At 35.9% G+C, this 24,981-nt stretch overlaps 1 protein-coding gene across 3 annotated transcripts in view; it reads right to left on the bottom strand.

The window, feature by feature from the left end:
• The window catches only part of UBR3 (ubiquitin protein ligase E3 component n-recognin 3), a 146,768-nt gene that overhangs the window by 10,957 nt on the left and 110,830 nt on the right, over positions 1–24,981 (bottom strand). For all 3 annotated transcript variants that reach the window (XM_037523504.1, XM_037523505.1, XM_037523506.2), the window contains exons 31-33: positions 23,645–23,750; positions 13,011–13,114; positions 3,584–3,708 (exon numbers count right to left, since the gene is read on the bottom strand). In XM_037523504.1, the coding sequence (XP_037379401.1) occupies positions 3,584–3,708; positions 13,011–13,114; positions 23,645–23,750 (335 nt within the window). The remainder of the gene's footprint in view (positions 1–3,583; positions 3,709–13,010; positions 13,115–23,644; positions 23,751–24,981) is intronic.

The following is a 24,981-nucleotide window of genomic DNA, read 5'->3' as shown; positions in this document are numbered from 1 at the left end:
ATTTTGTATTTTTAAGGCACTGATAGTTTGAACCACCGAGTTTACCTTATGATAGACAGCTTTTCTACTGCCCCTCAATCTCTCGGTCATATGCTCTCTTCAACTAGACTGTAAATTCCAAAATGTCAGGAACAGTGCTTTGCATTTAGCAATATCCCTTCCTAGCATAATAAAAATCTTAGCATTTAGTACGCTGGTATCATTGTGGTGATGTTGGAATTCTTGGCCTTGGAACCTGCCTGGGTGTGTCTCTTCTGATAATCAATTCTTTGCATTATCTTTAAATTACTCCCTCCTTTCTGCCATGTTAAATAAGTCAGGTAGTGTACCAAGTCATGATTCTAAACTATAAAACAAGAGTGTTCTTACATCATGTAATGACCTCAACACTTGCCTAATTAATCAAGAGGATGATCATTTGCCAAATATCATGACCTACAGTTTACATATAACTAATAAGAATATTCCACTGAATATCAAAACAGTAACATGGTTTTTGAAGTGATCTAATCAGAGTAGCTGTTAATGTGATATATTTAGGTTTAAAAATAACATTTCAATCTAAAAGTTGCCTAAATTCACTGTAATCTTTTGAATAAAAGACTTACAGAATATAACAGAAAACTATTTCAAGAAATAATACTTTCCAACTAATGGGGAAAAAAACACTCCAATATAAACAATGATGTTTAGATCACCCTAGTAAGTTACTGAGTGATAATTAGCTTTTAAATTATTATCATCAAATACATCTTAAACATTTCTGCAGGATTCACTGCTTTGTATTGAGAATTTTCCCACCAGTGAACTATTAAATAAGAACATAATCTAATTTCATACATAAGTCATCTTAGAAAGCATATTTTATATAGGCAATCTTTGAATAAACAAAGTATGCTCAGAAAAGTTATGAAGAAAATTTCTGAGTCCATGAATGAAAGACAGAGACTCAAGATTCAAAGCGTCTAGGGGAAGGTGTTAAAAGTATGTGAATTTTTTTTTTTAATAAATGAAGCACTTTTTTCTTACATCATTGTTAATTTTTGGACAATATATGATTTCTCCCCCCTCAGGAGAGATAACCTTAGTTCTCCCATCACCAAAAGGTACATGATTAAACAAATAAAAAGATCAAGAATTGAGCAACTCATCAGATGTCCTGGGTAGGTGCTTTGTCTAAATTTTAGAGAGTCTTTTTTTTAAAAAAAAGATTTATTTGTTCATACATACAAGAACTGGGGTACATACCATTGGTGTGGGGGGTGAGAGGATTCACCAGAGACAGAGCGGGGAACAGATCCGGCAGATTGACTGAGATACACTGCTGAGGGGAGCAGCGGGTAAGTCAGGGGAGGTCTACTGCGCCATGTGGGTAGCTCCCTGGCCAGGGATGGAACTCGTGCTGCAGAGGCTGCGGACAGCTTCATAGGTTGCGTCTTAACCCCTTGCATCACCAAGGAGGCCCTAAATTTTAGAGCTTCTTAAACTTTTGGGGGATGACAGGTCCTTTGAGGGTATGCTAGAAGTAACTGTCCTTTACTGCTCTCTAATAAAATCAAAACAAAAAGGACCCAAGGTGGGCCTCCCCAGTGGCGCAGTGGTTGAGCACAGGGCTGTGAAGCTGCCCGCAGACTCTGCAGTGCTGATTTGATCCCCAGCCACCTGTGAGGGTCCCACATGGCAAGCAGACTTCTCATGCCATGCCTTCTGCTCCCCTCAGCAGTGTACTTCATCAGTCTGCCTGTTCTGCTCCCCACTAAGGCTCTGGTGAATTCTCTCACCCTCCCACGCTTCTGACTGTACCCAGTGCTTCTATAAATAAACAAATAAAATCTTTAAAAAAAAAACAAAAAACAAAAAGGACCCAAGGTTAAGAAATCCTAATTATAAAGACTCTTAACAGAAGTTGCACTAACCAAAAGCACATAATTTATACTAACTATACTGATGATTTTTCCAGCACAACTAAACCTTTTTATAAATAAACTCTAACAGCACTTAAAAAAATACATAGTACCTATAGTTTTATTGCCCTAACCAGAAGAGATCTAGCCAAAATTTGCTTTCATTGGCATTATCATACCTAAGTATATGGACTTATAAAGATGAAAAGAGTGAGTGAAAAAGAAAAGAAGAAAGAGGGTGATAGGAAGGGAGACGAAGTAAAGACAGAAAACTTTTTAAAAGGAGAAAAGTATCATTTAAGAAGAGATGGTCTTTAGTATAAATCTTTGGAATTGAAAAAAATTAAGTTAAAAAGGAGGAAATGATGCAGAAACCTACACAGAAGTCTCAGTGATATTTCATTACTCATAAATACAGTTGCTGCTATTATTTACAATCTGTAATATATCTAAATGTTTAGATCTATTGTAGGAGAAACTAATAATGTGTGGCACACCAACCTACATATTAACATAATTTTTATTTTCATTTATTAACTCAATTTATATAGTTATAAACTCCAGTTTATATTTGGATAATCTGCCTCATTTAAAGTGCTTTATTGTTTGTTAAAATAGCTAGCAATTATCAAATTAAGAAAGAAAACTGACAGAATAGCTACCTAAATTAGTCCATGTTCCTTCCATTATACAATTGTCTTACCTTGTAGTTAATGCCTCATTTCAAAAAAGTCAGATGAAGAGATTTAGAGTCAAAAATATATCAGGAACGATTGTAAATGTGAAAATTTTCATGATTCCACAACTTATTAGGAAACATTTAAACAATGACATAGCATAGAAACCTAATGTAGCTGATTTGAATATTAACAATTCAGGTATCAGATTAACATCTATTCAGAGAACTTGAAAGAGTCTTTAGAAAAAAAGAAAGACAAAAAAAGTATTTGAGAATCAACTATGAGCAGGGAGGAAAAGTTACTCAGGGAAAAGACAAAAATATATTTGGAGATCCTAGAAAAACAGGATTTAAGAAATAAAGGGGTCCTATGAGTCATATGTTTTAAAACATTGCCTCTGAAAAAACTGAGATTCAGAGGGTCTTTATATCTTGATCAAAAAAGTAATATCTCTATTTAGTGGCAAGAGGTTGGCCTAGTACTCAGGTTCAGAGGCCAACTTTTTTCTCGTTGATATAATTTTAACTTAATGAGGACCTAAATTTATTAAAAACGTAGCTATTCTAACATGGGAAAAAAGTAGTATTAAAAGTGGTATAATTAAGAAAAGGTTAGTACTAGGCTTTTTAAATTCAGAAGTGGTAAGTCAAAGCCACCTTTAGGTCATGACTGGGGATAGGAACAACTTGAAGGAAAGATGACAGGACCGATAAGGAAAATAGGTAAGTATGGAGACATTGTATTACTTGTTCGCTGTGTTTGCACAAATTCTATAAGGACAGCAAAAGCAAAATAAAACCGCCCAAATATAAAGGAATAAAGGCCAGCATTTGGAGATAGATGCAGAAAGCCTCATTGTGCAGATGTTTTATAGTTTTTTAGTCTGAAGGTGCTCGATTTTCTATTAAAATACTGTTATTAACTCATCTAGCCTTTCAAACACCTAATTTCATTCACTTACCTAACTACTAACTGACAATTCAGACAAGATAAACTAACCTTTTTGAGTGCTCCCGTGTGTTTCCAGGTTGACCTATCTTCCTCGTTACATTTAACTGAAAGTGCTGCAAGAGCTTGTGTATACAGCAGGGTAAAAAGCACCTTCACAATGCAGGTGAAATGGTCTACAAAAGAAAGAGAAGATCATTATTTTTTTGGAATCTGGACATATTGCACTAAAGATAATTTCAAAAACATGTCTTTTCTTGCATATGAAATTGGTTTCTGTTCAACACTTCAGTCAATAAAATGAGATTATTACATATATAATTAGTGAGATTACTATATCTATCTATCTACGTGCTATTCAACAGATCTGAATTTATTAAAACAAAGTATCACTGTTCGTCCACAGAATACTAAATGAGAGGCATTTAGCACAATGAAAAGTGTGCTGTTTCCCTAGTGCAAATGGGCCTTGGAACAGTTGTGAAACCTTGGTAAATCCCCCTTCTCCTCACATTAGAACAATCACCAAATCCTGTCAGTTGTGATTTTTAAATCTCTCTCCATTAGTTTCAACAGCCCATTGAAGAAGGTATCGCCATAAAGGAGGGAAGTACTATGTACCCTGTCCCACTTAATGATAGGCAGTGCTGAGCAGCCAGGTGAAGCTATATAACATGGAAGACAGGCGGGCTCAGGGCAAAAGGAAGAGATAGAGCTCTTGTTCCTGAGGCCCAACTTGCATCCTGGTATTGTTGGGAAGGAGGCATGGAAGCAGACACATGGAAGAGACATGTAGAAACACTTGGAAGAGACATGGGTGGGAGACACTTGGGGGATGACAATGGCAGTCATCATCTTGATGTGGTATCTCTCCTTTTGTCCCAACTTTTTGGGACCTGCTTTAGAATCCCCTTCCTATGGTTCCCTGTCAGAAAGTGCCTTAGATTTGTGGCAAGTTTTTGGTTCTCAGTGGCCCTGCTTTCAGGCAGGCCCCATTTTCTTGGGCATTTGCTCACAAAGGAATGGGTAATTTGGGGTACTTTACTGGAAAACTAATATCCTTTCTTCTCTCTGTGCACACTAATTCTATTAAAGTTCTTTCATACTAACAGTCTGCTTTGCCTTTGTGCAAAGATGGCAGGACCCCTTTGAACAGACAAGTTTGGGGATCCACGCTAACTCCTTCCATCCTTCCTTGCTTAGACATAGGTTCCAGCCTAAACCGTTGTGTCAGGCGTACCTAAAAATGCTTTCAGGTTTGATGATTCACTAGGAACTCAAAAGGCTCAGCATATAGTTTTAGGATTTTTTTCAATAGCAAAAGTATACAAAGTAAAATCAGCAGAAGAGAAGGTACATTGAGTGAAATCCCAAGAAACTTCCCGAATCCTCTTCCAGTAGAAACATGCTTAAAATCCAACAGTGATGCATTATAATGGCATGTGTGATATATATACCAAGGAAGCTCATGAAGAGACTCAGTGCCCAAGGTTTTTTGAGGGGGTAGGTCATACGTTCTCTCTGGCACCCTCTGCCTAGCACATACCTTCCTATAATCCAGGAGGAAAATAGAGTGTTCAGCATAAACCAACAATCTGTACAGTGTGGGTAAAATGAGCTAATCATCAGTTCTGGGCATGATAGAAACTCTTCCTCTCAAAGGTCTCAAATATATAAACAGTAAATTTCTTGGTAACTTTGACCAAAATGGGAAACAGAGGAAGAGAGCAAATGTGGATGAGAAGAAAATGAATTAATGTTGTATATGTTGAGGCTGAGGCAGGTGTAGGAATTTAGGCCTGGAGCTCACCAGAGGATTTTAAACTGTAGCTAAAGATTTGAGTCATGGGGAAAAAAATAAGTTAAATATGGTTGAAGCTATGAGAAAGGCAGAATTAAGAAAATGAAGGGACAGGAACTAAGGAACAACTCAGAATAGTGGAAGGAGGTGAATGAAAAGGAACTTAAAGAAGAAACAGAAAAAGATAAGAGAAACAGGAAAGGATAGTATCATAAAAGTCAAGAAAAGGAGTATTTCATGACTTAGTTGTTTTAATAGAATGATGAAAATTAAAGAATTGTTCACTAAGCACAAAAATTATCTGAACCAGGATAAGATTGCTTACATTGCTTAAAAACACCACTCAAACAAAGCTTCATCTCATTGTAAGCGACATAAATTATTTTTTAATTAAAAAAGTAGTACCTTTAAAAGACATGACAGCTACTACAGCATAATTTTAATTTATCATTGTTGCAAAGTACTAATTTCTGTTTTAAGCCTCTCTGACTTTACTATTTTAAAATACTTAAATTACAGTTTAAAATCAAAGCTTAATGCTTTCACACTCACACATTCATTGAACAAATATTTATTTACTGAATGCTTACCACATGTGAAATCAAAGTCTTAACAACTTAGTAAAAAAAAAAAAAAAGAAAGAAAGAAATTGCTCAGATGAGGCACTTTTTAGGCCAACAGGTGGCTACCTTCCAATGCTGTAATAGAAAGCAAAGCTCTTCGAATAGAATTATCAAAATTTTGAATGGAAAAAAATAATTGAATTACCCTCAGTCAATGTGTTAAAAAACACCAAAATGCAAAAATCCACTAGCAAACCACCTGAGGATGAACAAAGGAAAATCAATACATAAACAGTTTGTAAACAACAGCACAGGTTTTAAGCATCATGTTGCTATTGTGTAACATGAAAAGGGCTGGGATATAGAGACAAGATACTTTCAAGGCTCTTCAATAACTAAAGCTTGCTCCTACTAATAACACACAATAAAAGATTTTTTGTAATGTAGAAATGCTAGCCTTGGGCTCTTTAAAAAGTAGTATTTTCCATATAATTACAAATGAAAATTATATTCTTTATTTCCTCTTCTAAGGTGTGAGGTTTTAACCACTAAACAGCTCTTTATAGTCTACCTCATTACAATATTTCAGAAGATGAAGCCATCATTTTGTTATTTACATGTAACTCTTCACTTAAAAGATTTGAAACATAACTCATGAACTTAAAATATTCTAAACAAATATCATATGTAAATACTTGTCCATGTTCCTAATTTTTTATATTAAGATAAAAGCCCAAAAAAAGGACAACTAGGTCAAAGGCTACTGACATTAGCTACACTCTCAATGATACCAACAGAATCCAAGTAAACTAGATTTTCTTCAGTGGGTAAGATATCAAAACCTGATCAGAAATTTTAAAAAATCAGACAACGAAATATGTAATTGCACCCATTCTATAAAACAGTTAGGTTTTGCAAGAGTAAACCAAGGAATCTATAATCTCCTGGGGAGATGAAGTTATTAAACAAAAATCCATTTCTTTACCGGCTCAGCTACAGATGCAGGTGCTTGGTGCAGGTGATAAATAAGATGACAAGCAGGATTTTGATTTATATGAGCTCCTTTTCCATAAACTATTTTAAAGTAATACAAAATGTTCAAAGTTTCTTTTAGGCAAAGTAAGTATATATAAAATAATAAAACCCTAAGGTGAAAATTGTACAAGTTAACAAGACATTATCTGAAGATGGTATCAGACATTTTATTCTTTTTCAAAAATTAGTTTTCTTTTTCCAAATGGATACACTATTCCACTGATTCCATAGAAGGCTTTACACATATCCATTCAGTCATCAAATCTTCATTTTCCCTTTTATGGTTGAATTACTAACTACATGTGCTCTGGCTCTCTTTGAAAAAGCATAACCTATAACAGAAAACAATTTGTGATGTGTTTTGTGGGATAAACTCAAGTCTATTTTCTATTTGATTAGTGAAGAACTCAAAACAATTTAATACGATTTTCTTTGTCTTAACCAACACAGAACTGAAAAACGATCCTAGGTCCATCTAACAACTAATAAGGTAGTTTAATGTTGTTCCTTTGGGTATAATTTAGAGCAATAGAGCTTTGGGTCTAATAAACTGCCAATATTCTCAAAGAACTAATATATAGAAGTAATCACAATATAAGATATAAAGATTCAATCAAAGAATTCAAATTCAAGCTTTCTTGAATTTCAAAATAGAAAATAAAGCAATTTACCAGAAAATAAGACAATTGGATATTTAACACATCTATTTCACAAACATTTACTGAGCATATTGTGCACTAGGGATACAGACATGATGGTGCTAGTCCTGGTGGAATTGATAGTCTAGCAAGAGAGAGATTAAAGAAACACTATTATGACAATGAGACAAGTAGTAAAACAGAACTATGGCCAAGTTATTATGGGAAATGGGACATCTAAGAGAAAGTCTTCCAAGAGAATGAAACACGTAAGGTAAAGAACCATAAAGTTGTTAAGTGAACAAGGAGAAATGACAAACATTTAAACATGCTCAAGACTGTATCTTATAAACAACCAACCAAAAAAACCTTTGAATTATATCTACATATGATTTCTGTTCTCTCCTCACATTCATTGACATTTCTCTTTGCCTACCATCTCTGTTCTCTCATCCATCTCATTTCTAATCCCACTGCAATGTACTTTTGATTCTACAACTACACAAAAGCAATTTCTTCATTGCTATTCTTTATTAAAAAATATTTAGCACAGACCCCCCACTTTGATACTCTGAAATCAGTTCTACAGGCAAGATCATATAGTGAAAATATCATAATGTAAACCCAACAATATCTATATTTAATATCTATAGATATTTCATAATTTGTTCTAAGATGGCATAATATGAAAATTTCAGCACATAGCGAAGTTTATATAAAACTGATTTATGTATTAAAACAACAAAAATACATAGAATTCCATTTTTATTGGCACTGAAAGGATGAAATAAGAATTTAAATTGGAAAAAGTTACTTAAAATTACAGAGTTTGGGGCCTCCCTGGTGGCGCAAGAGGTTAAGCACAGCACTATGAAGCAATTCACAGCCTCTGCAGCACAAGTTCAATCCCCAGCCAGCCAAGGAACAACCCACATGGCGCAGCAGACCTCTCCTGACTCACCCACTGCTCCCTTCAGCAGTGTATTTCAGTCGTCTGCCTGTTCCGTTCCTCACTCTGTCTCTGGTGAATCCTCTCACCGACGCCCCCTCCCCACACCTCTGGCCTGTACCCCAGCTCTTATATGCAAAAATAAAAATAAATCTTTAAAAATAAATAAATAAAATTACAATTACAGTTTGCTAAAACCAAATTCTCATACCAATTCACTAACTTTTATACCATCATCATGCTTTTTTAAATTCTTGTTCAAGTTAATTCAAATTTTCTCCATGTCTACAGTTTAGTACAATATTTTTATGCAATTCAACACAATTAATTGTATGGAAGGATAAAGACTGAAAAAAACATTTCTATATTAAAAACAAAACAAAACAAAACCCACAGACCTGTGTTACCAAAGATGGTCAACTGATAAATTCACCATGACTGGCTCATATGCTAACAGTTATTCAATGCCCCACCCATAAATGCCCCACTGATATGGTCTAGTTGGTGGCAATCATGATATGAATATTAAGCTGAAAGTGATTTATTTTTCATAGGAAGGACCCAATGAAAAGTGATTTGATCATACAGAGAACTGCTTGTAAAAAAGAGGTCTAGTATATTTGCCAGTGGTCAGAATCCTCAGAATGTCTAAAAACTTTTGGTACCAAAAGCCTTTTAAAAATCTGCTAAGAGCTATTGCACTTTTTAGGAAATAAGTGCAAATATACATGCAAAAATTTTCCTTATCATTTTCAGAGACTTACAGAATCTTTGAAGCCCACTAATGAACTCTTAAATTGTAGATCAAAAAGAGGTGATCTGGGCCTCCCTGGTGGTGCAAGGGGTTAGTCTCAGCACTGTGAAGCTATGGTCAGCCACTGCAGCATGAGTTCAATCCCCAGCCAGGAAGCTAACCCACATGGCGCAGTAGACCTCTCCTGTCCGGCCCACTACTCCCCTCGGCAATATATTTCAGTAGATTTGCCTGTTCTGCTCCCCACTCTGTCTCTAGTGAATCCTCTCACCTCTCCGTACCTCTGTCCTACACCCCCAGCTCTTGTATGCATGAATAAATAAATCTTTAAGGAAAAAAAAGGAGTTAATCTGAAGAAACTATCAAAGACTTCTGAGGTCCTATTCATAGGATATTAACACAAACCAAACACAAGTGTTTAAGTGGTTATTTATATCCCACTCTGGGGCTGAAAGACATCAAATGTGTTAAAATTCATGAATTAATAACACTAAAAAACAAAAAAGCAATCTTTGGAGGATGTTTAAAAAAACATTCATTTTTGCAAAACTGATAAAATTAAAAACTCAAGCATTGAAGCTGCCTTTCCTATATCAACTCTATAGTTGACAAATACCTGATGAGAAAAAATGTCTTTAAGAGAATTTCACCTAATAAATGAAATAATTAAAAAATAAATTTAGGCAGGGCCTCCCGGGTGGCGCAGCAGTTGAGCAGTGGGTTGAGAGGCTGCCCGCAGCCTCTGCAGCGCCAGTTTGATCCCCGGCCTCTGGGCAAGGGTCCCACATGGCGCACAGACCTCTCCTGCCACGCCCGCTGCTCCCCTTAGCAGTGTATTTCGTCAGTCTGCCTGCTTTCCCCTCTGGCTCCAGTGAATTCTCTCACCCTCCCATGCTTCTGACTGTACCCAGTGCTTGTATAAATAAATAAATAATCTTTAAAAAATAAATAAATTTAGGCAACTCTTAATTGTTTCCAATGTTACCAAAAGAGAGACAATTATGTCCTGATGAAAGTACACAATAGCATTTATGAAGTATTTTTGTCAAAGTAAAAGAAATAAGAAACTGAATCCAGGTGTCTAGATTTAACTGTCAAGTTGTAGGAAACACAGAAAAAAAAACTGTTAGTCAAACAATATTTTGGGGATGCAATTAGCAGACAAAAGATTCAGATTCCTCAACAAATAAAATGTAAAGGGGTGGAGGAAGGGGGAAGGGGGTGATGGAGGGATGAAACACACAGATTTATAAACAGAAATACCAAGCAAATTCAATGTGTAGACTGTGTAGACCATGTTTGTGTCACCAGTCAAGCCAACCAAATGTAAGAAATCACAAGCAGCAACTATAAAAATCTGGACATTGACTGGATATATAATATTATTGCCAAATAATCCATTTTAAATGGGTTAAGTGTTGTGGGCATGTTTATTGAAAGAATATTTTTTAGAGATACACACTAATGACAATATGGATAAAATAATATGAAGGGCCTCCCTGGTGGCGCAGCGAGTTGAGCACAGTGCTATGAAGCTGTCCACAGTCTCTGCAGCGCAGGTTCCATTCCCAGCCAGCTAGGGAGATTCCCACATGAACAGCAGAACTCTCCTGTCACACGCCCGCTGCTCCCCTCAGCAGTGTATTTTGGTCATTCTGCCTATTCTGCTCCCTGCTCTGTCTCTGGTGAATTCTCTCACCCTCCCATGCCTCTGGCCTGTACCCCAGTACTTGTATAAATAAATAAATCTTTTTAAAAAAATGTATTAAAAAATTTTTTTAAGTGATATGAAATATGGGATTTGTTTTAAAATAACCCAGAGTGGGAGGGAGGATGAAACAACCCAGTGTGGGAGGGAGGATGGACTAGGTGAAGGTTCATTAAACTCTGATCTTTACTGTTGTATATGTCTAAGGTATTCTAAAATAAATAATTTGTTTTTAAAGTCTTGGTTTTAAAAGAGCAAAACTGAGATATTGCCTTGAGTAAAATAATGAGAAGTAATGGGTACCCTTCTATCTTTTTCATGGGCCCTGCTCATGGAATCCTAGAAGCTGATGATATCTATAATCACCAATACCAGATATTCCAGGAAATCCTGAAGTCTCTCTTCTATAAAGAACAACTGACAGAATCATAAAGCAACTCAATGACAGAGGTGAGAAAAAAGAGCAACATGATCCAATCCTGAGCAACTGACCCTTCCTAAAAAAGATGATTTTATATTTTAAATCTGCAAGGTTCAAAGAGATATAAATATAATTTTAGTCAAAGAGATATAAATTCGGTAAGGGTGAAGTTTCCTCCTCAGCTATTCTCCACTCTTTTCTTAAAAGAGAGGGTGAAGTTTTCTCCTCAGCTATCCATTCTGCTGACTTAAACAAGACCATGATGGCTGGAAGTCTAACAAATACCTTGGAACAAAGATCAAAGTCACACCATAAGGAACATGCTGCTCTTAAGTAGAACTATCCCTGTCTATCTTCAGACTTCTTTCTACATGAATAAAAACAAACTTATGTCTTAATAAAGGTTACATTGTTATTTAGGGATTCTTCTCTATACAGCCAAACTCAATGCTGTAAGATACTTAATTATTTTTGATGCAATTATAAATGGGATGGTTTTCTGGGTTTCCTTCTCTTCTAGGTCATTGTATATAGGAATGCACTTGATTTTTCTAAATTGATTTTGTAACTTTTTTGCTGTGTCCCATAGGTTCTGGTAGTTCATGACTTCATTTTCATTCATCTCTAGGTATTTTTTAATTTCTTCTTTCCTCATTAACGCAAGTTATTCAGCAGTATGCTGAACATTCTCCACATAATAGAGATTTTTTTTTCTGCTTTATTTTTGTGGCTGATTTCTAGTTTGATACAAATATGACTAGAGAAGATATTTGATACAATACTTTCAATCATCATGAATTTATTGACACTTGTTTTATGACCCAACATGTGGTCTATTCTTGGGGGTTCACTGGGGGTTGATTAATTGATTAGGATAAATTTAGGAAAATATTTATTTAAAACTTATTAATACTGTTAGTAACCAAACCTTAAAGTATTATCATTATTTGTAGGTATTGTTTGGTGGACCAATTTATTTATTTTTGTCTTCCTCCCTCCCTCCCTGTATAACTGATAATAGCACAAAAACCTAGTTTTCTATCGAACAAGAATGGTTAACTATTTGATAGAATATTTTAAATATCTTTAAACAAAAACTATAATGACTATGGAGCAATAATTTAAATGTTGCTAATATAATATCAATGCTGTTAATCAGTATTATGATGTCAACACTACTTAAAACTATAGGAGATATCACATTTTAAGTAACTATGAATGATTACTACTGTATGAAAAAATGAAAGTTTGTAGATAAGGTAAAGGCATTAAAGTTGATAGTTTGCTTTATTTTCATATTTTGTACTCTTTCTTTTAACAAAGTTTTTTAGAGTGATTTACCTATGTTCATACCTTATTACAGACTAAAAATCTGACAAGAATAGAATCAAAAGAAAAATAAAAAACTTTATTTCACTGTCATCTTCTTTAGACATTTGGTTACTATTTACTAATAATAGAACTATTTACTTCAAAACATTTTCAACTGTTTGAATGTAATGTCAGTAGCATCAATCCAACAGATAGAATGTTAAATTTGTTCCCACAATTTTTGTAACATTCACTAAATATACTTTATAATCTAAAAATCTGAATTATAAAGATATACCTTTGCGTAAGGGTTGTGGCATCATTAAGATCTGGATGAGCAAAAGGGATGTAACATCATGGTAAAGAATTGGAACCTCAGGCTGTTGCTCTTCATTTCCCAGTCTAAAAGAAAAATGTATAATCAGTTTGATGGTATTGTATATCTTTACTTCTAAATTCATTTTGTATTTCATATATGGTTTTGGAGCAGAAATCACTTTCATAAGCAATTGAGAAATCGCAAAAGAAAAAGTGAAAGTCCATTTCTTAGATCTGAAAATATAATCCTAAAGTAAAGAATTGGGAACATAAATTTGATTTTGCAACACTGGTTATAATGGTAAACACCAGATCTTGGATGGGATAGAGAGGCATTCAAAGTGGAAAAGCAACCAGAAAAAATGAGGAGAGGAGAGGAGAGGGAAAGGAGAGGGAGAGGAGAGGGAGAGGAGAGGGAGGGGAGAGGGAGGGGAGAGGGAGGGGAGAGGGAGGGGAGAGGGAGGGGAGAGGGGGGAGAGGGAGGGAGAGGGAGGGGAGGGGGAGAGGGAGGGAGAGGGAGAGGAGGGGAGAGGAGGGGGAGGAGGGGAGAGGAGGGGAGAGGAGGGGGAGGGGAGGAGAGGAGAGGAGAGGAGGGGAGGGGAGGAGGGGAGAGGGGAGGGGAGGGAGGGGAGGGGAGGGGAGGGAGGGGAGGGGAGGGGAGGGGAGGGGAGGGGAGGGAGGAGGAGGAGAGGAGAACAGAGGAGAGGAGAGAAGAGAGGAGAGGAGAGGAGAGGAGAGGAGAGGAGAGGAGAGGAGAGGAGAGGAGAGGAGAGGAGAGGAGAGAAGAGAAAAGAAAAGTAACCAGAATATGAGTCTGAAAGACTAATTTGAAATACTAGGAATATTATTCATCCATAAAAAGGGGTGAAATCTTGCCATGCATCAATGTGGATGACCTTGAAGGCATTATGCTAAGTAAAATAAATTGGATAGTGAAAGATAAACATGCATAAGTGGAATCTAAAACAAATAACAACAAAATTAAAAACCAAGTTCAAAGACACTATGAGCACACACGTGGTTGACAGAGGTGGTGTGGGGACAACAAATGGGTGAAGAAAATCAAAAGGTAGAAATTTCCAGTTATAAAATAAGTGAAGAGGATATAGCACATGCCATTGGGAACAATAGTTCATAATAATGTATTGCATACTTGAAGGTTGCTAAGATAAAATTCCTTATCACCAAGACAAAAATAAGCATTTTTTGTAACTATATATGGTGACATGTTAACTAGCTTTAATATGATCATTTCAAAATCTATATAAATATCTTATCATTCAGCTGTATACCTAAAACTGTAATATATCAATGATATCTGACTAAAAATTAATAAATACAAAAGAATCATTCAGGTACTTTTTAAAAATAAGATGTAAACAGAAAAATGAACAGATGTTCAGAAGATAAAATTCAGAGTATACATAATCAGCTAAAAAATATGAAATATGAAGTAAATTTCACCACAAAGTAAATATCTATTCATTTGGAATCTTATTTTTAAAATCTGTCAAATTAGTCCTAAAAATTGATAGAAACAGGAACATTTTTACTTATCAGTGAAAGTTTACATAGTCTTTGTGAAAAGCAATCTTGCTCTACAGAACACAGGTAACCGATACTTACTATTTATTAACTGAGAGTCTAAAATATTTACTTGCTATTTCATGCTATTTTATATTACATCTGACGTGTCAACAGCTGTATAATCCATCATCTGATATTATAGTGGAAAGGAAAAACAATTAAGTGATTAACAACAGAAATGACTTATTAAATTAGACTTTTCATTAAAGACTTAAATTTTAACATAGGACTTGGGTTGTTCTGCATTAATTTTGAAAAGCAGATTCTAAACCTAATATAATGTGTGTGTGTATGTGTGTGTGTATATACACATAGAGAAAGACTAAAAAGAAACATCTCAAAATATTAAAGGAATTCCAAGAAAATATTATTAATTTCTCTCCTCATACTTGCTCTCATTTTTATGGCTCATTCATTCATTAAACTATAAACAACTATATATAATACATAGCTTATAAGACTTTATTTTATTTTATTCAACACTTTGGTATGTTCTAACCATTGCAAAAAATAATCTTTATAATCAGAAATTACAAAGACAATAACAAATAGAAATTAAAGTTACTTTCTTTAGTTATTGCTTTCATTAGAAATAAGAAATGCTAAAAATGTAAATGAGAATTTTTACCTATGAAATTAGCAGTCATTGAACATATGCAATATTTGATACTAGTAAGAATATTGAAGGATAAAATTCTCACGGTGAGAGTTTAAATATGTTTAAACTATTTAAACTATTTTAAAAGTATGTTAACAATATTTAAATGTTTAGTATTTTCAAATACATAATTGTTTCTATTTCTTTGTGATTATTTCAGATGTGCATCATTAAAACTCAACATCTATATATTCTATATTAAGTTTACCACTGTAAAGCTCAATTCTACCCTTCACCATACAAATTGGGCCCTTTTACCTGATTCACCTACCCTCTTTCCCATCTCATAAACATTAATTGGTCTTTCAGTCTAAAAGCAAGTTTTTTATAGATAATAGCCTCATGCTATGAAAAAACATTTTTAAAAAACCACTAGTACCAAGCACTTGTTAATAATCACTTTACATCGATTATAATTATTTTTCACAAAAAATTCTACAACGTAGGTAGGTTGTTACTGCTTTGGGAAGTATACTGTAAGAACCTTTTGACTGTACTAAGAATGTACAGTCAAAATACTACATTTTTATCATGCCATTTGCAGCAACGTGGATGGAGCTAGAAGAAATTATGCTCAGTGAAAGAAGCCAGAAGGAAAAAGAAAAATATCGGATGGTTTCACTTATAGCAGGAATATAGGGGAACAAATAAGATGTCAGTGTAAAAAAAAATAATAACAGTACACAACAAAACAAAGCAAAAACAATTATAAATCAGAGACATTATGCAGGGGAGGGGGTGGGAGAGGGATCAGAGGAAAGGAGGGAGGAGCACAGGGGACTGACATGATTGTGCACAGATGCACTGGTGAAAGAAACTCTTTATGGGGACTGCACCTAAGGTTGTGGGGGAAGCAAATATTGTTTAAAAATGAACAATGATGTAAAAAAATTTTAAAATTAATTAAAAAAACAGAAAATAAAAATTTAAAAAATCTTAAAAAAATACTACATTTTTAAGTCATTGGAAATAACTTTTTTCTGGTGTGACTATACCATTAAAACACAGGCTTGGGGAGGGGAGGGGGCGGATCAACATGGCTGTGAGGAAACGCTGCGAGTAAGATCTCCCATTAAAAAAAAAGTTAATAGGGAGGAAAAGCAGCAGGTCCCAGTGAGAACTGGGGCACGGAAGATAAATGGATGAATCCAGCAAACTACCCGAAGAAGAAAGTTGCCATAAAAGAGGACTAGAAGGGAGGAAAGCTTAGAACCCTACTACCCTCCCCCACCCACAAAGTTGGCACTCTCCGACCAACAGAAAAGAGGAAAAAAACAAAAAGAAAAATTAAAACAACCAACAAGAGCAAACTATGCATTAAGCAGGACTGTGAGTGGAAAGGAACTATTTCAGCCACCACACCCTGTGAACTGGAGCTGTGGAGAACCCTGCAGGATTTGCTGCAGAGGTGAGCGAACTGCTCCAGGCGCCATTAGAGAAAAACAAAGACTCCCGGAGACCCAAGCCAGCCGGTAAGCTAGTGAGGAAAAGTGGCGCGCTTGAAAAGCAAACGCGGATCGCGGCTGCCCAGGGCCCCACGCCTGCGACCTAGGCTTGTGGGGAGACGCGCGGGGCCCTCACTGAGGTGAATGTCTCTCACTGAGTAATCAGAAACCAGGCGCCCGGACTCGGGAGTGGGGTGCAAAAGGCGCAATTTCTGCGGACAGTGAACTGGGCTACAGGCAGCGTCCTGTAGCTGAGGGCTTTGGAACTGAGACCCGGGGCACGAAATTCGGGGTGTGGGTTCCCCACGACGGTGGGGCACAAGGCAGACACAGCACCCCAAAGCCGTTGAGGCTTTCCCCACCACTCCCACTCTTTTCCCCGTCCCACGGGGTGAAAAAAACAGCTCCCCAAGGACACTAGGAGAGATCTCTGGCGCCACCTAGCAACCAGGAAAAAAAAAAAAGAAACACCTACGCCCCATAGAACAGGGACCTTTCTTCAGTAAAGACTGCTTGAAACAAGCAGAAGGCTCCCGGAGGAGCCAGTGGTGAGCTGGGAAGTTCGCCCACGTCAAGCCACTTCTGACCAGCAGTCCAAGCCCAGAGGGGGAGCGGGCACCCACAGCCGGGGCAGACCAGGCGCGCAGAAGAGTGTGCCTGAGACCGGGCACGCAGGGAATGCGTCCCGCATTGCCATTTTACAACAGGGACATTTCTCCAGTAAAGACTGCCTGAAACCAGCAGAAGGCTCCCTCAGGAGCCAGAGGTGAGCTGGGAAGTTCGCCCACGCCAAGCCCCTTCTGGCCTGCAGTCCAAGCCCAGAGGGGGATCGGGAACCCACCGCCGGGGCAGACCAGGCGCAAGGGGAGTGTGTCCCTGCATCGGCATTTTAGAACAGGGACCTTTCTTCAGTAAAGACTGCTTGAAACTGACAGATGGCTCCAGGAGAAGCCAGAGGAGAGTGGAGAAGTTCACCCAAGATGCCAGCCAGTCCCAGCAACACAGTGTCCCAATGCATACGACAAATTAGAAAACAGACAGTAGGGCGTAGAAGAAACACACGCAACCTAGCAACTCCTCAGGAAAAAAGCACACCACAAAAAGAAAACCAACCCCCAGATTGCAATGACAGTAACTTGGAAGAACTTCTGAGCCTTCCAGAAAGAGAATTTAAAATTACCATGATTAAAAAACTGACAGAAGTCATAAAGGAAAACAATGATAAGGGAAAAATAATCAACGATCAGAAGAATGAAATTGAGTCCCTGAAGAGGGAAGTAAAAGAAATGCAGGAGATCAAAGAATTAACGGAGGAACTAAAGAACTCTGGGAAAAGCAATGAAAGCAGAATACATAAAATGGAAGAATGAATAAGTACTCTTGAAGACACAGAAATAATAAGAACCAAAACAGAAAAGGAAAGAGAAGTAAGAAGGAAAAAGACCGAAGAAAGACTTCAGGAACTACCTGACTCCATGAAGAAAGGAAATATAAGAGTTATAGGAATACCAGAAGGAGAGGAGAGAGATGTAGGAACAGAGAAAATATTCAAGGAGATAATTGAAGAGAACTTCCCAAACGTGAAGAAGGAGCTGAAAATTGATATACAAGAAGCAAGAAGAACACCAAACTTCCACGACGAAAGGAAAAATACAGCAAGACACATAATAGTAAAGCTCCCAAGAATGCAGAACAAGGAAAAAATAATGAAGCTGACAAGAGGGAAGAAACAGATAACATTCAAAGGAAAACCAATCAGGCTGACATCAGACTTCTCCGAAGAAACACTACGGGCAAGGAGAGAGTGGAGGGACATAGTCAAAAGACTCCAAGAAAACAGATGCCAACCAAGAATACTCCATCGCGCAAAGCTTTCCTTTCTCTATGAAGAAAGAATAAGGACCTTTCCAGACAAACAGAAACTCTGGAATTTCATTACGGCTAAACCCCCACTCCAAAAAATACTACAAGGAGTCCTAAAGCCAGAACCTCAGAGGGACGAATAACAATGAAAGAAGGCCCCCCCAAAAAAAAAAGTTATTAAAAGAATAAATAAATAAAATCAAAGGAAAGACAAACACAATGGCAAATACAGATGCTACCATATCAATATTAATTCTAAATGGACTAAACTCTTCAATAAAAAGACACAGAGTCGCAGGCTGGATTCAGAGACAAAACCCAACCTTTTGCTGTCTCCAGGAAACACATTTAGCTACAAAAGATAAAAATAGACTCAAAGTTAAAGGATGGAAAACAATCCTACAAGGAAATGGACCAAAAAAGAAAGCAGGAACAGCTATACTTATATCAGATAAAACAGATTTCAAACTCAAAAAGATAAAAAGAGACCCCAACGGTCACTGTATTATGATCAAGGGGACAATACTTCAAGAAGAAATAACACTCATTAACATATACTCACCAAATGAAGGAGCACCAAAATATATCAGACAACTATTGTCATCTCTGAAAACAGACATCAGAGAAAACACATACATAGTGGGAGACTTCAACACACCACTGTCAACAATGGATAGATCATCGAGACAAAAAAATAAGTAAAGACACTAAAGCTCTAAATATGGACCTAGAGCGCTTGGGCTTAACAGATATCTATAGAACACTAAACCCAAAAAAAACGGAGTACACATTTTTCTCAAGTGCACAGGGATCATTCTCCAGGATTGATCACATAATGGGACACAAGACAAACATCAACAGATACACCAAGACTGAAATCATACCAACCATCTTTTCTGACCATGAAGGCATCAAACTAGAAATAAACCATAAAAAGAAGGCAAGGAACTCTCCTACCTCATGGAGATTAAAATGCACACAACTGGAAGACCAGTGGACTAACGAGGAGATCAAAGAAGAAATTAAAAAATTCTTTGAATTGAATGACAAGAAAGACACCAATTTCCTAAATGTATGGGATGCAGCAAAAGCAGTAATAAGAGGAAAATATATAGCAATAGAGGCTCACATCAAGAAACAAGAAAGAACTCAAAGAAACAACCTAATCTCGAAGCTCAAAGATCTAGAAAAAGTACAACAAAAAAACCCCAAAACAGTAGAAGAAGAGAAATAATAAAAAACCAAAGCAGAAATAAATGAAACTGAAACTAAAAAAACAATCCAAAAGATCAATGAAACTAAGAGCTGGTTCTTCGAAAAAATCAATGAAATAGACAAACCCCTAGCCAGGCTCACAAAGGAAAAAAGGGAGAAAGCACAAATAAACAGGATCATAAATGAAAGAGGAGAAATCACAACGGACACAGCAGAAATCAAAAGAATAATCAGTAACTACTATGAACAGTTATATGGAAACAAGTTCAACAATCTAGAGGAGATGGACAAATTCCTACAACTCTACAATCACCCAAAGCTAGATAAAGAAGAAATAGAACACCTAAACAGACCAATTACAAGCAGCGAAATTGAAATGGTAATCAAAAACCTCCCCAAAAACAAAAGCCCAGGATCTGATGGATTTACAAATGAATTCTACCAAAAGTTCAGAAACGAATTAGTGCCTATCCTTCACAAACTCTTCCAAAAAACTGAGAAGGAAGGGACAATACCAAATACGTTCTATGAAGCCAACATTACACTAATACCAAAACCGAACAAGGACAACACAAAAAAGGAAAACTACAGGCCAATCTCCCTAATGAACACTGATGCAAAAATCCTCAATAAAATTTTAGCTACCAGAATCCAACAATGTATCCATAAGATAATTCACCACGACCAAGTAGGATTCATTCCAGGGACACAAGGATGGTTCAACATTCAAAAATCAATCAACGTTATCCAACACATCAACAAAAAGATATATAAAAACCATATGATAATATCAATAGATGCCGAGAAAGCTTTCCACAAAGTGCAACACCCATTCATGATAAAAGCCCTTGAAATTCTTGGGATACAAGGAACATACCTCAACATCATAAAGGCCATATATGACAAGCCAACAGCCAGTATCATTCTCAATGGTGAAAAGCTGAAAGCATTTCCATTAAGATCTGGAACAAGACAAGGATGTCCACTCTCACCACTGCTTTTCAATATAATACTGGAAGTCCTAGCCAGAGCAATAAGACAAGAGAAAGACATACAAAGAATCCAAATAGGAAAAGAAGAAGTCAAACTATCACTATTTGCAGATGATGTGATAATATACATAGAGACCCCAAAAACTCCATAGAAAAACTAATTCAACTCATCAATCAGTTCAGTAAAGTGGCAGGATACAAAATCAACACGCAAAAGTCACTAGCCTTCCTATACACAAACAATAAATCTGAAGAAGAAGAAATAAAAAAAAAAACCATCCCTTTTATTATTGAAACAAAAAAAATCAAATACTTGGGAATAAATCTAACAAAAGAGGTAAAGGACCTATACAAAGAAAACTATAAAACACTGTTAAAAGAAATAGAAGAAGACACAAAGAAATGATCCCCTGCTCATGGGTTGGAAGAATAAACATTATTAAAATGGCCATCCTACCAAAAGCAATATACAGATTCAATGCTATTCCAATAAAAATTTCAATGTCATTCTTCAAAGAAATAGAACAATTATTGATGAGATTCATATGGAATCACCAAAAACCCCGAATAGCCAAAGCTCTCCTGAAAAAAAAAGAAGGGAATGGAGGCATCATACTCCCAGACTTCAAACTATACTACAAAGCCATAATCATCAAAACTGCATGGTATTGGAACAAGAACAAACACACAGACCAATGGAATTGAATAGAAAATCCAGAAATAAACCCACAGATTTATGGTCAACTAATCTTTGACAAAAGAGCAAAGACTATGCATTGGAGCAAAGAAAGTTTGTTCAATAAATGGTGCTGGGAAAACTGGGTCGCTACATGCAAAAGAATGAAGCTTGACCACTACCTCACACATACACAAAAATCAACTCAAAATGGATTAAAGAACTAGACATAAGACCTGAAACCATAAAATACATAGAAGGAAATACAGGCGAAACACTACGTGATATGCACATCAAAGACATCTTTACAGACACATCACCCAAAGCAGTGATAGTGAAGGCAAAGATAAACAGCTGGGACTACATCAAATTAAAGAGCTTCTGCACAGCAAAAGAGACAATAACAAAAACAAAGAGAAACCCCACCAACTGGGAGAACATTTTTGCACACAACACTAATGATAAAGGACTGATCACAAAAATCTGCAAAGAGCTGATGAGACTCAACAACAACAAAGAAAAGAATCCTGTCAAAAAATGGGCAGAAGAGCTAAAAAGAAACTTCTCTGAAGAGGAAATGCAAATGGCCAACAGGCATATGAAAAAATGTTCAACATCACTTGTAATCAGGGAAATGCAAATCAAAACTACCATGAGATACCATCTTACACCAGTGAGAATGGCACATATTAAAAAAACTAGCAACAACAAATGTTGGCGAGGATGTGGAGAAAAAGGAACTCTCCTGCACTGTTGGTGGAGTGCAAACTGGTCCAACCACTATGGAGAGCTGTGTGGAGATTTCTGGACCTACTAAACATAGAGCTTCCATATGATCCAGCAATTCCACTCCTAGGTATTTACCCAAAGGACACAGAAACATCAATTCCAAAGAGCACCTGCACCCCTATGTTTATAGCAGCACTGTTTACAATAGCTAAGCTTTGGAAACAACCCAAATGCCCAAAAATAGATGACTGGATCAAGAAGATGTGATACATATACACCAAGGAATATTACTCAGCAATCAAAAAAGATAAACACATGCAATTTGCAGCAACATGGATGGCTCTGGAAGGGATCATGCTTAGCAAAATAAGCCAGAAAGAAAAAGAAAAATACCGGATGGTCTCACTCATAGCAGGAATCTAGAAAACTTAAATAAGGGACCAGGAAAATGAATAACTATAAGAAAGTGAAAATCAAAATCAACAAAAAACTATGAACCAGAGACACTCTATGGGGGGTGGGGGGCGGGGAGGGGAGGGATTGGGGTTAAAATAAGGGAGTTGCAATTGTATGGGGAATATAAAAATAAAATTTATTTTTAAAAAAAACAACATAGGCTTGTAAACTGAGGTTTGAATTATAAGTAACAGTTAAAATTCAAGAACTGTTCTTTAAAAAAATATTCCTGAACTCTGTACAGTGGAATGATCTATAAAGAAACAATAACCCAGTAGCTATGTATAACATTAATACCCAGATTTTAATTTCTAAATATCATTTCCCATGGAAAGAACTACAAGGAAAAACAGCTGATTACAGGTATAAGGTAGACATGTACAAAATAAACCTGGGTCAACTTCTTATGCCAGAAAGCAAGGATATTATCAAAAAGAAGCTGGGTATCAAAGCACAACATCAATCTAAATTAGGAATTACCACTAAACGAAGGGAGCAATTTGTATATAAAAGGATAGCTAAAAAGGAGTAAATCACATCTAACATATAAAAATTCACAAGATCATAAAATAAATGATAACTTAATGAACACCAGTGGCAGCTGCTAAGGAATCAACTCATTTCTTTGAAAATTTGTAGAATGTGAAGAATTAAGCATTCATTCTGCCAGACTATATTTCAAGGTAACTAAATAGCTGATGCGAAAGTTCTCCTTTATAAAAATATTTTCCTTCACAAAGTTCTCCTTTATTAAAAAAATTAGCTAATAAATAAATCAGAAGGATTTTTTAAATCACTATTTTGTATCACCTAATGAAATACTGAATTTCAGGCAAGAATCATTAGGGATTGCTAGTAAACTTTCTAATTTTTATTATGTATTTCTGTGTTGCATGAGGAAAATACATATTCAAAAGAATTTAAATCATATTTTATACTTAAATATTTTTTAAAAACTGCTTAAATTGACATGAATCTTTCAGTAATACTTACTGTGAATTCATCTCCTCCACTAACTGTGTGAGCTTTCTCCAGGGATTATACTCAGAGTCAATGCTGTAAAGTCGCATGTGCAAGGCTAATACATGGAACAGTTGATCTAAACAAAGTGAAGAAAAGATAATTAAAAAGTTCACATAATTATTCTAGAACAAAATGCTGGCAAAATTTCTAGTTAATTCACATCAGGAAATGTTTCTTATCTTTAAAACTATAATTCATACAGTTTTAAGTACAAACTATTTCATGTTCTCTTTTAATGTAAACTCTGAAATACATATCCAAATAATTTTTAATGGAATCTGGATTGTCCTTATGCTCAATCTTCATATAGGAATGATTCTGTTTCCCTTACCTCCTATTATAAATCTACTCTTCTTTGGTTTTATGCTTCAACCTTGACAACTTGTACTTCTCACTATTGTCCTCTTAACCAAAATTTACTGTTATCTTCAATAAACTATACTCGATAATATGGACAATATCCATATAAACCACTGTTCAATGAAGTTCTCTCTTTGCTCTCTTTGCCTACTATTGTCCCCTAAATTCTCTTTAGACTGAATTGTGACTGCAGCAACTTTTGATTTGACATGAAAAAAACAATCTGAAGAAAAGATTATGTAGAACTACTCCAACTAGATTCATTTCTTCTGTTTGTACCATAATAACAATCAACTAGTTTTAGCTTTCAAAAACTGTTTTAGCTTTCAACAAAATTCTAGTTTTAGCTTTCAACAAAATTCTGCTCATGACATTTAGAAGAAAAACTTTCATTTAAGATTTTTTAATTACTAAAAATAATTGTAAATTTTGATTTTATTTGTTCATTTTTGGTAAAAAAGAGAATTTAAACAGATTAATCTGCCACAAATACTCAAAAGGATATGTGAATCAAAAGTTATTTTCTAGTAGGTTAGAATATACTTCTTGACATATGGTTAAATTTAATTCTTAAAACCAGAAAGATAAAAGCCCAATGACACATACTGTTATCATTTGTTCCCTAAATTAAAATAAAAAATAAACAAGATTTTATTTGAGCAATTATATTTTACATTAGCTTAAAATTCATCAGCATGTTAGTGAGTGAGTGTATATATGTGTTTGTGTGTGTGTGTATGTGTATGGAGGAAGAGGAGTTGTTGCTTTGGGGAGTTACTATAAGACATACGAGAAACTGTGAGATGGACAAAATACAAAATGAAGGTACATTTCAAACTGACCTCTCTATAACAAACAAAAGAATCTACATGCTTTATTCTGCTTTACCTCTTACCTATAAGACAATGTATAGTCTCAATTTTCTCTTAAAATTTCTTCAACTGATT

The sequence above is a fragment of the Talpa occidentalis genome, unplaced genomic scaffold (assembly GCF_014898055.3).
Source record: "Talpa occidentalis isolate TD23 unplaced genomic scaffold, MPIMG_talOcc4v2.1 talOcc4.3, whole genome shotgun sequence".
Lineage (NCBI taxonomy): Eukaryota > Metazoa > Chordata > Mammalia > Eulipotyphla > Talpidae > Talpa > Talpa occidentalis.
Note: the sequence above shows the minus strand (reverse complement) of the source record. Positions and strands in the feature narration are given on the sequence as shown.